The sequence below is a fragment of the Sphaerodactylus townsendi genome, linkage group LG01, assembly GCF_021028975.2.
Source record: "Sphaerodactylus townsendi isolate TG3544 linkage group LG01, MPM_Stown_v2.3, whole genome shotgun sequence".
Lineage (NCBI taxonomy): Eukaryota > Metazoa > Chordata > Lepidosauria > Squamata > Sphaerodactylidae > Sphaerodactylus > Sphaerodactylus townsendi.
The window spans coordinates 140,403,911-140,416,335 of record NC_059425.1 but is presented as its reverse complement, the minus strand read 5'-3'; the positions used below and the strand labels follow the sequence as shown (position 1 = coordinate 140,416,335).

Here is a 12,425-nt window from a genome sequence, read left to right as displayed (position 1 = left end):
CCACAGCAGTGCACTGTCCTCTTGATTGAACCACAAGTGCTGGTGATTCATGTGCTCACCATAGCACAAACAGGACTTTAATCAAAGAGCAGTTGCATAGCACCATTTGCCCCCCTCACGCCACTGTTGAAGACCCTAATATTTATGAGTTTTTAAAATTATATTACAAAACCTCTTCAACAGTTTCGCTAAATGAAATGTCCAGGAAATGAAACAGCCAGTTGTTGATCTCTCTGGTAAGTATGATGTCTACATCCATTCTGGATGTTTCCTCTCACTTGCATTTAGGCATCCTTTCCAATAAAGTACCCAAAACCATACTTATAAAAATCAGAAGTCTATTTCTTTTACTCTTGGATTTGTAGAAAGCATTTTTCATAATGGTGGAATTTACCATCTTTTTAATTCAACCATTATTCATATTACCTCAGTAATGGGCTTAATTTGTTTGCAAATCACTAGAGATCTGTATGTATACTTTCCTACATACAGGGCTTTTGTTTGCTTTTAAGGAAAAACCTTACCTTGTGGAAACTTCCATAAAAGACTTTCTTTACATCATCATCATCAAATGCTACAGTCTGAAGCTCTCCTCTTGTGTCCTTGTTGAAGAATGATAATACTTTGCTGGAGGCTAGTGAAGAGAGGAAGAGGACAGTGACATTTCATTACATGTCATTTTATTACATGTAATTACATTAAGACAAGAAAATCACCAATCTTCAGCTGGACGATATAGTTTTAGATCATTACCTTTAGCACCATACATGCTTTTCTGCCATCACTGCAGAGAAGGTCCTTTGCTGAAGTACTTGCTTCTTTTGCCACTAGGCACTTCTGCTTATACTACATAAAAGTATTTCAAGAGTCCCAAAGAACTGAGTGCAAGAATAGCACACCTTGCAGCAGAAGACCACCTCTGTAGTTCCCACAGAGTTCTTCTGTAGTTGCCAGCAGTGGCATACCGACACAAAATGGAGCCCGGGGCAAGAAATGAGTTTCCACCCCCACCCCAGGTTCCATTTTGTGTTGAGGAAAGGTCTGCCCACCCAACACTCACTGGGGCTGGGAAAGGGCTGACGGACAGGATGAAGATCAAGCTGGCAGCGGCAGCAGTAACCTCAGTTGCCGGCAGGCCTGCTTTGGGCACAGGAGGACTATGTCCAGTGAGACCGAAGCCAACGAGTGAAGCCCTGGCATGGAGGGAGCCGCCAAGTGCTGCACTGCAGGAGAGGCCAGGCACAAGGACCTGGTTGGCACCAGGTGGCTCTCTCTGTGCTGGGGTTGCGCTCACTGGCTGCGCTCACTGCTGCCACTGCCGGCTTGATTCTCAGTAGCAATCGATTCGGTGCCTCCCCCCACGTGACTAGAAGGCCATTCCTGCACCCGAGGACACGTGACCCCACATGGTCCCATGGGCACTATGCCTTAGTTGCCAGACAGTAGGAGCCAGACTATTGTAATTCTGTGAAACTGGTCACGTTCAACAAAATCATGGGATACTAATGGTATTAACACTATTTCCAACACATTTGATTCAGATTTAGTATAGATGTCTAATAATTAATAGAAATATATTTTAGTTAGAAGGGGGATTGCTTTGGCTAAAGCAAGCAAACTGGATAAATAGGATGTTCTGAAATACAATGTTCACATTTAAATGAAAATAAATTCAAGCATAGAGTGAAGGGGCAATCCTCAGACCAGAGCCCAGGGGCCTTGATGAGTTAATGGAACTGGAATAGGACCCCCTTAAAGGAAGCCATTTTCCCCTCTGTTGCTAGGGGGAACAGGCATGGCACTTGACCTCTCTTGAGCAATAAACTGCTTGCCAAGGAGGAGAATGAGTTGTACATTGCTGACAGCTTGGAGTTTGGAGCCAAGGGACACTTGCCAGTAAAATCTGGGATGACCAGAGAGAGGAGGCATGACTTTTCTGTATCACATCAGTGGACAGTACCATGATTAGGTAAGCAATGGGTTAGCAAACTTGTGCTGCAGTTCCCTTGACATTTGCAAAATCAAACGAAGTTGACCCTTTTATTATTCCAGCTAATTGTGTCACCTCTCCTTATTCTGTCTCTGCCTGCAAACTGAACAAGGTGTAACAATGCAACAATATTGGAAATGCAACGATATTTAAATCACTTCAACTCAATGATACCAGCCTTCCTATTTATTCCATGTAGTAAAGCAAATGATATGAAATCTTGGACCTCAAATATGCCTCAGCTTCTTCTCAAACTTCAAAGGAGTAAAACATGATTCATTGGCAGAGAAAGTAACAGCTCAATCCAGAGTGGCCGGGCGGATGAGGACAGCTCCACTTCAGCACCACTCTGCCCACTCCAAAGGGCTTTCCTGCAGAGCAGGAAGCTCAAAAAGGTTTTTAAAAATCCTACCTGAAACTCCCCCAAAGGGGAGAATAGAGATACACCATGAACATCTTGGCAATCTCTGCCAGGTGCCCTGCCAACATACGGGGGCCAAGAGTCCTCTAGAGCAGTGGTTCTCAACCTGTGGGTCGCAACCCCTTTGGGCTGCAGATCCCTTTCACAGGGGTCGCCTAAGACCATCGGAAAACACATATTTCTGATGGTCTTACGAACCGAGACTCAAATTACTTTATGGTTGGGGGTCACCACAACAGGAGAAACTGTATTAAAGGGTCGCGGCATTAGGAAGGTTGAGAACCATTGCTCTAGAGGCTGACTAAGGTTGGCCCTACCCTCCAGTGTAGGTCCGGACAGTGCGGGCACGCCAGTGGGGTGCTGAGTGCCGCAGTCAGGAGTCTGTGAGTTTTCCCCTCCACCGATTAAGTGCTCCGGAGAGGGCAAATCCATCAGTGTAAGTCTGCACTACCTCCAGTGGGGGATTCGCCCGCCCCCCCTCCTGGATTGTGCTGCCAGTCCCTTAGCAGACCATTTCTGGTAAACAGAACGATCTCTGACAGCTGTGTGGCAAGAGGGGACTTGTTGCAGTTCCCAACTTACGAAACCTTTCTTCTTAAACCCATGGATGTAGTTTAATTGATTTAGTTAGAACCTTGTATAAAAGCTCTCTTAGGTTTAACAGGAAAATAAAACTTCCAGGTCTTCTTATCTTTTTGTCTTCCTACTAGGTGAGCTGGAATAAAGCTCTACAAACTACTATACTTAAGACTTGCATCAACATTTGCCTTATTGTATTCATACAAAATAAATTTTACCAACCAAATTTTGGCTTGGCAAAACAGAATCTGTGTATACACAATCCAAATTGTATATGAACTGCACACATTCATTTCTTTTGGTTCATGATTTACTTCCTAGCTGGTATCTAGTAATGAATAGGTCACCTCCCTACTTTGTCATTTAATTTGGGCTTGTAAAGACTGGGAAGTAGGAAGTAAACTGTGAATTTCCATTCACAGATTCTATTCATGCTGTATAAACACTTACGATCAAGAACAATTCCAACTTGGGGTTTGTAATCTCTGTCTGTTATCTGCCAAATGGCAAATGGCTCATTGGGGGTTTCCGGAAGAAGGCGGAATAAAAATATGATCGTGTAAGCCTTTGGCAATCCGTCTGGATGAATTTCCCTGTTAAGGAAAACATTAGTACGTTACTTATCACATGCATGAAAAATATGAAAGAACCTTGTCTGAATCCTTTGAATTGTTTTCCCATCTTTCTCTTCCCTCAGCATCCTCTGAAACAGAGGTCATGAGAGCATCATTAATAGAATGCCACAAGGCATGGGGGAGGGGAAGGGTTGGATAAAATGTCCCCACCTCTGTTCTTCTAATCTAGTTGAAAACACAACAGAGTAAGCTTTACAAGTATGTGCTTTAGCTAAATTCTCCCTCCTTCCTGCAGTATCTACTACCTCATTGCACTGTCTCCAGTGTTTTGTCCATCTGCCTCCCTAGCATCGGCTTTTCATGTGTTTGCTGGGGGGAACAAGGAGATGGGAACGAACCAACTTAAGTTGCAGGTAGGCTCCTTAGGCTGGAGAAGATTCTTGCAGCCTGAGAGAGGATACCACCCAGTGTGTTAACTATTTAATCATATTAGAAATAGAGATAACCATGAAAACCTACTAGATCTGATTTCATGACTAAATCTCGGTTGTCTCCCATCACAATGATTTTGGGATTGAAACCTCACCTATAGGATATCTAATGAGCAATCCAAAAAGGAAGTCATGCTTTTTTTTTTTTGGTGCTATCAAGTTGCAACCAACTTATGGTGACCCTTTAGCATTCTCAAGGCAAGAGACACTCAGGGGTGGTTTGCCAGTTCTTGCCTCTGCATAGTGTCACTGGACTTCCTTGGTGGTATTGTCAAAGGCTTTCATGGCCGGATTCCACTGGTTGTTGTGGGTTTTCTGGGCTGTGTGGCCATGGCCTGGTAGATCTTCCTGATGTTTCGCCTGCATCTGTGGTCTCTGAAGATGCCTGCCACAGATGCAGGCAAAACGTTAGGAACAAGACCTACCAGACCATGGCCACACAGCCCGGAAAACCCACAACAACCAGTTCCTTGGTGGTCTGCCATCCAAAAAATATCCAGGACTGACCCTAATTAGTTTCTGAGATCTGACAAGATCAGACCCTCCAGGTTAGCATTTTAATTTCTCCCATTGTACAGGTGGGAGAACACAGACTATGAACACTGGATAGAGTTGTCCACCTCCAGCTGGGGCCTGCAGATCTCCTGCATTTATAACTTAACTTCAGATTACAGAGATCAGTCTCCTTGGAGCAGGGGCGTAACGAGGCAGCCCTGGGCAAACTGTACCCCTGGGCAAAACCTGAGTTGGATGCCCCCCCCCATGGGCGGCCACTCCACCACTACCAAATTTTTTTTGTACCAGGACATTGGTGCCTGCAGGGGGTGACGTTTTTAGATCAGCACCAAATATCAGCACCAAAATTTCAGCATATCATCAGGAGACTGTCCTTATGCTACTCCCCAAGTTTGGTGAGGTTTGGTTCAAGGAGTCCAAAGTTATGGACTCCCAAAGGGGGTGCCCCATCCCCCATTGTTTCCAATGGGAGCTAATAGGAGATGGGGGCTACAGTTTTGAGGGTCCATAACTTTGGCCCCCCTGAACCAAACTGCACCAAACCTTGGGGGTGCCATCATGACAGTCTCCAGATGATACCCTGAAATTTTGGTGATGATACGTCCAAGAATTCCCTCCCTGCAAGAACATCCCGAAATTTGCCCAAGAACCTTTGTTCTGCATTGAGTTTTCTGTATTGCTGTCCATGGGGGTTGCAGGCTGGGGGGGGAACATTCTGAAGGTACAGTCTCAAAACTTTCAGGGTCTCATTAGGAGACTGCCCTAATGATTACCCCCAAGTTTGGTGCAGTTTGGTTCAGGGGGGCCAAAGCCTAAAAACTGCGCCCCCTGCAGGCCAAAAATGGAAAACCACTAAAAATACCCAAAAACGAACCCAGCATTTTGATGCCCCCCACAAGGTGATGCCCTGGGCAGCTGCCCACCTTGCCCAATGGGCATTACGCCAGTGCCTTGGAGAAAATGGCCCCTTTAGAGGGTGAATCCTATGGCATTATAATCCACTGGGCCACTAAGATACCTCTTGCCCCAAATCCTACCCTCCTTAGGATCCTCTCCCAAATTGCCAGGGATTTCCCAATCTGGAGCTGGCAACCCCAATAAATTGCTGAAATCCCATAAATGCACGTATCTGCAATCCTGAGGTTTAGGGATTTGTAGCACCCCCTTTTTGTGCTGAAAATATATTTATGGTTTTCAAGAATACAGAAGTAGGGCTTTTGTTTTTTTCCCTTTTTGTGTTGTTTCTGTGTTGTAGTACACATGACTGCTCTTCCCTACCACAAAAACAAAATACAACATTACTAACTCTCACTTCAGCCCTTTCAGTGTCATTATTGTTATGTTTGTAGGAGGTGGGGGGGGGGGACAAGAACCAATTTTGAAGCAGAACTGAGAATTTGCAGTTGGTTATTTTATTGCATCACACAGATTCACTTTTCCCAGATCTCCAGTTCACAGTATGCAGAAGTACACCCTTGTAGAACTTCAAAACATGTTCCTATGGACATCTGGAACTGGAGAACAGAATTTTCTCTGCAATCACTGTGCTCTGTTCCTTAAATGTAAAATTAAGTGGAAAAGCATTGGAGAAAATTCTCTAGTTTAAAAATTAAATGAATTCTAATTGGGGCAGAGATTAAAGAATGTACATATCCACAATTTGAAATGCATATGGAAACAACAAAGCTGTAGTTCACCCAATAGCCAGAAGATAAGGACCTTTGCCCAGCATCTGGTCACTCACTCACTGTCAAAAACGGACTAATGCAGAAGAGAAAATGCAAGGGTCCATTTTGTATTTGAAAATCAGACAATTTCTCACAGGGAAATTCAATTTACCTACTTGGCTTCTCCTCTTTCCCACCCTAGTGAAAAACATGATGAAGTGTTGGAAGAGAGTACATGATTTTATTCTGCCAGAACTATATTAAATTCTAAAATCCCAGAAATAGAAAGATAGATGTTTCCATTATAGAGGACTTTGGAAGAGTCTAAGGGGTGAAGGAAATGACAACAATAGGAATATCAATGTAATCTGCAAGTAATGGGATCGTCAGAGCTCCAAGCAGAACACTGTGAAACAATAACCAGACTAGAGTGATGATGTATGAAAAGGATGGCAATAGGAACTCTGTGCAGAAACCAGACAAAGAGAAGAGGCTGATGGTAGCTTTGTGGGGATCACTATAGATAAAAAACAACTTAGGAGGATTAGAGTGGTGAACAGGAGTGAGACCCTTGGTCCATCCAGCAAAGTTATCTACTGTACTCTGATTGACACCAGTTCTCTAAGGAGGCATGGTTTTGTTAGCCCTGCTCCATGATATCTGTTTTCTATACAAGGTGGTAGAGCGTTACGCTTGCATGCAAAGAGTAAGTCACACCATGATAGCCCTGCAAAACATGTGGACCCTCCTTGGAACAATGACTCTGAGTTGCAAGTCATATGTAGGTTTTTTAACATTGCTCTTGGAGCTTTGCCCCCTTTGCATTAAACTGAGACTGTTAGGTGCCAATGATCCCTAGCTATTGGCAAGTGCAGTGTTGAATTTGGATGGAGGAGATTTTCCTGTATAGGAATGGAATATAAGAACCATCAATGTACTGCCTAATATGGCACTCTGGAAATGTTATACATCTGCAGCGAATGTTCTCCAAAAACTGCTGTGTTGACATTACTTCAGTGGAGCAGATTTCATTCAACATGTACATACAAACTTGTGCCGACATTAAAAAATTGAACTGAAAACACTATATTTGTTGATAAACATCCCTAATAAATTATTTGCAAAAGTTGTTCTGTTTTCTAGCATATTTCTTAACTCTGAGCTGGGTCTTGATTGTCCCAGCAAGTGTCGTGTGCTGTTATGCATTCTATGAACCCCACACACAGTCACCCTTCTCTAGTAGAAGAAAAATGCCCTCCAGGAACATAGAAAACAGCTTACGATGTGGGCTGGCTGACAAAGGCATTTTTATGAAGTTTGTAGGCCACATAGCTGGGGAAGGAGCCTGACTGCAAGGAAACTCCTGGTACAGAGGCAAAGTACTTCTCTGTTAAGTTGTAAGATTCCAACATCTTGAAACCTGTGTTTTAAAGGAAGATAAAATTAGAACAAAAAAGAGTAGAGAAATTTAGATAGCGTGAAACAGAACTGTACTAGGTCCCAGCGTTTACATAAAGTTTCTTACCTGGAGAAGTATATCCATCCAAGTACATGAGAGGGCAAGCTGGAATACGAAACAGAAAGATTTCATTTGACAAGAAAAGAACAATTATATTGTTAGCCAATGTTCAGAGTAAGTGCAAGTTCTCCCTATCTGGACGTTTTCTGACAGGCTAGACAAACTTATTTGTTTTAGATGTGCTCTTTAGCATTCAGAAAATTCCACACATGTACCTAAAATGTGCACAAGGCTTTCTATGGATTTCACCTTCTCTCTCTCAAATTACATCAGATGCTACTCTGGATAACCCTCACAATGTTTAAGAGCCACTATTTGTGAAACATAAAGAATTATGTGGGGGGGAGAGGAATAGAGGATGCATTTATGGAAGATGGCACCACTCCTTTGAATACCAGGTCTTATGCTAGACATTGGTGAGCCAATAAATGTCATGATGGTCCTGAATTTTGAGAGGCATGCTGGTGGCAGAATTTGAGCTAGATGCAAAAGTTACAATGGATATTGTATGGCTAACCCTGTTGGAAAGTGACTGAGATCAAATATAATTTAATAAATGTTGAAGATGTGAGATCCCTATGACAGAAGATACTTTGATACAGATTTCTCATAACTAGCCTCCTCCACTTGTTTAGAGAATTAGGAATTCCCAATTTTTCCATAAAAACCTGTCCACCAAGTGATATTGTCTATTGATGCCCTGGTATCACTCCCTTTGGAGATTAGGCTAGCGGTAATTTGTGAAGGACCTTTTCTTTGGTGATACCACAGCTATGGGCACATTAGCCTGGCACATTCTTTAACTACTGCTTATTTAATCTGACTGAAACATTCCTGTTCCTATCTTAAGAGAGTTGGACTAATGAAAGCCAAAATAAAAATGTAAACAAAATATATAGATATAAAATGCCCAAAGATATATTCACGAAAGAGGCAGGAAATTCAAGTCTTGCGTCTATCATGAACAAAAGGGTGGTATTAATGGATCCATTGTTTATAATCATGTGAAATGTGTGCAAATATGTCTCCTTGCAAGGTTTGTAGAGTGGATATTTTACTTACTTGAAGTAGCTGTCTCACAAACAAAAGTGATGAGGTTATCCTCAATTTTTGCAAAAGCATCGAAGTCATCAACAATGAAGACATGACGTTCGCTGGGTTTGCTGGCAATTTTTGCTAGTTCATGGTAATCAACATCAGCCACACCAATAACAAAGACACTGAAACCTGAAAATGCAACATGTACTAATTTTAGAATTGATATACGTGAAGGAATCTTTGTACAAATCCTTCTAATGGGCAACCCAATCTAGAGCACATGGCAGTCAGGATTGGCTCCACTACTGCACTGCCTCCAAAGGGGTTTCAGGTGGCATGGGAACACCAAAAAACATCCCACCCCCGGCCACCTGAAAAAAACCCGTTGCACAAAAAGACTTATGCTAATCTTTCCAGTGATATAAGTCTGGAACCAGGGAGGGCAGCTGTGCCAGAGTGTTCTCCTACACTGGCATAGCTTCAGGGTAGCAGGCCCTTCTGGGTTTGGGTGCTGCAGAGCTGTGTGGCACCTGCCCACAGACATGTTTGCTCTCTCCACCAGTATAGGTGCCCCTTATGCCGGCAGGGTGGGCAAATGCACTGGTGTGGGCCCTTATTCTCACAATCCATATTATATTAGAATGGACACAACAAATGACACAAACTCTTAAGGTAAATAATAAATATGTCTACATTTTAAATCTGTTATCCAAAAAAGAGAGAGAATGTAATGTTGCAAAAAAGACCTTATACACCAGAGGTTACACTGAACAGATACAATATAAAGATATCTAAATAAAAACAACTGATTTCTTTAATCTGTTCTAATTTTTATGAGAGTCACGCAGTAGATGAAAAATTTTAAGGAAAGAATATGAAGAATGGAATGACGTTAAAGTAACATGTCTGGATTTCTGTCTATAAAATCAGTAAACATCCCCCCTCCCCCAAGTTATTATAAATTTAACCCCAATTTTCCTTTCAATTTCCAGACTAACACCAACTTTCTTCCTTCTCCCTATTCCATAGTATGGATACGTCTCCCTAGTTTTCTTATGGTATTCATGTACATTTTTTTCTGTTAGCTGAGCAATACATCTACTTTCTTGGCTATAATTAGGCAATAAGTTCTATTGCATTCCATCAAATAAAAGTTGCTTACCAGATTGTTGTATGACAGTTGCTGCTTTCCTCACTTCATCCTGGGATCGACCATCTGTTACCACAACAAGTACCTTGGGAACACCTCTCCTCATTCCACTTTCCCATGTCAAGACCTTATCTTTGATAAATGTAAGTGCTTCGCCTGTGAAGTGCAAGTGAGGCATTAGAATCCACATAAAACAATTTAATTGAACATAATTGTGCAATTGCACATAATTGTGCTATACATAATTGTGCTATACATTGCACATAATTGTGCTATACATCATTGCAGGACAAACATTAATAATATAAGAACATGAAATACTAAGAGATCACAGTAGGTACAATTCATATGCAGAAATCCATCAAAAAGTACCTGTTCTTGTATTCCCTCCTTTGTATCGAATGTTTTGAAGTGCCCCCAATGCCTGTGCTTTATCATCATATGTATTCAAATGAAACTCTGACTGTGCACTATCACTGTATTGTGCAAAGGAAACCTGGAATGAAGTGTACAAAATTTCATCTTAGATTGCTGGACAGAATGCCTTTCAAAAGCACAATATTAAAAAAATTATAGAAAATGGGGTCAGGGATAGGAAAACCAATGAGGGCCTTGTATGGTAAGTTTATGATTTGTGAGATCTTTTGGGGAATGTTCTAAAATGATTATCGCATAAAAATGATTATCGCAAAAAATGATTATCGCATAAAAACACATATCCTTATTGATTGCTAGTTTGCTTTATCTATGGCCACCGATGTATGTAATGTGATTTTTTTAAAAGCCAAGTGGAATTGAAGCAGTTGAGGTATCATGTGCAAAACAAAAGTTGGATTCTTATTTCTACAGTCTCAGTAACAAGCACAGAACCATTTCATATAATGAAAAAATACAGATGAAAATGTCTCATAAAACTTGAGTGTTTTTCTGCTGGAGAATTTGAAATGAGCCAATCTATCTAGAACAACATATCTATGCAGCCAGTATGTAGAAGGTATAATGCAACAAAATGCTGTGGATGTGTATTGCCCTCACCACGAGCATACTATTATGAGATTCTTTGAATTTCTCAATCACATTTCTGCCTCTAGCTAGGAATTTCTGCCATTTCTGGGAGAGCTGAAAGATAAGACTTTTGCAACTGTCCAATAAGTTATTTTTGGTAAGAAAGGACAAATACTGCTTTGGTAATAAAAGACAAATACTGATTTTTAATCTCTTCTACTCCCCCAATCATGCCTATTATCCAGCTATTATACCCTCACAAGATCCTCAGGAAGAAGATAAAGCAAGATGCAGACTGGGAGAAAGGGGTAAAGCACTGAAGGGAATCAAGAATCAAGATATTAAAATATAGAGCAAATGGAAAGGATAATGTGCCTAAGCTGCTATATTAGACCAACATGTAGGCTTGTGGTTTCTTTTAAGAATCTTGAAAGTCCATGTTTCTGTAGCTTATTGACAGACAGAAAACATAAACAAACCTGAATTCCAGCTGGGTTGATTAGGTCAAAGGCTCCAACCGTGTTGAAAACAAATTTCAGTACTTTATGGAAATTGTCGTCTCCAATGCTCCAGGAAGCATCAGTTAAGAACACTATATCAGCTTTGGCACCCTTGCATACTGAAAGATAGTTACATTATGTATGTTATTCAGTAGGTTAAGGATATTAAAAGTATTGGAACAGTAATTTAAAACAGTGTTTCCCAATCTATGACAGATTCTGCATTGGCCAAAAAAAAAGCAGTGTGAAATCAGTGTAAAATGGTTTAAAATGGTGTAAAAAGGTTTACACCATTTTCACACTGCTGTTTTTGGCCCATGCGGAATCTGCCTGTGGGTCCAGACCCAAAAGTTGGTTACAAAGTCTCTGGAAGTGGGTTACAAGGCAGCCCTCCCTAATGGCTACTCCTGCCCTTTCCATTACTTTCTTTCACATCTTGGAAAACAACATCGAACCCAGGAAACAGTTTCTTCCATGTCATACATTTGTCGGCATTTTTTCTTCAATGCATATAAATGTTGGTCAAGTATAAAGTGTCCTGATGGACATTAGTGCGACTAGCTTAGGGGGAATTAGAGGGAGTAATAGAGAAGTTGAAATGTAACTTCCATACAAAAGTCTGCGTATGTTGGAATGCCACTTGCTTGGAGTTCATAGTGCGTTGTTTGTTGATTTCTCAAAAACATCTAGTTAGTCATTGCAGAAATGGAATGTTGAGCTAGATGAGTGCCAAGGTCATAGTTTGCATAGGGCACCAAAAGCCTTGGGCTAGCCCTGGATGGGTCACCATACCAAGTATGGTACTGGGTTGTTGTTTTTTTTGCAATATGAGACACAAAATATAATTGTCCTTTTTCCTCTGGGTCAATTAAAAACTCAGAGAAAATATGTGTATCAAACATGTATATGGGACCATAGCCGAAACAAACACTTAAGCTTAAACAAGGTGGCATACAAAGATAAAAGGAAACAAT

The 12,425-nt window shown here is 41.4% G+C and overlaps 1 protein-coding gene across 8 annotated transcripts in view; it reads right to left on the bottom strand.

Annotated features, from left to right (window-relative positions):
• COL12A1 (collagen type XII alpha 1 chain) overlaps positions 1–12,425 on the bottom strand; it is a 151,074-nt gene that overhangs the window by 37,376 nt on the left and 101,273 nt on the right. For all 8 annotated transcript variants that reach the window (XM_048495759.1, XM_048495799.1, XM_048495767.1 and 5 more), the window contains 8 exons: positions 11,431–11,570; positions 10,319–10,442; positions 9,959–10,102; positions 8,821–8,985; positions 7,765–7,803; positions 7,521–7,659; positions 3,441–3,583; positions 525–634 (listed from right to left, as the gene is read on the bottom strand). In XM_048495759.1, the coding sequence (XP_048351716.1) occupies positions 525–634; positions 3,441–3,583; positions 7,521–7,659; positions 7,765–7,803; positions 8,821–8,985; positions 9,959–10,102; positions 10,319–10,442; positions 11,431–11,570 (1,004 nt within the window). The remainder of the gene's footprint in view (positions 1–524; positions 635–3,440; positions 3,584–7,520; positions 7,660–7,764; positions 7,804–8,820; positions 8,986–9,958; positions 10,103–10,318; positions 10,443–11,430; positions 11,571–12,425) is intronic.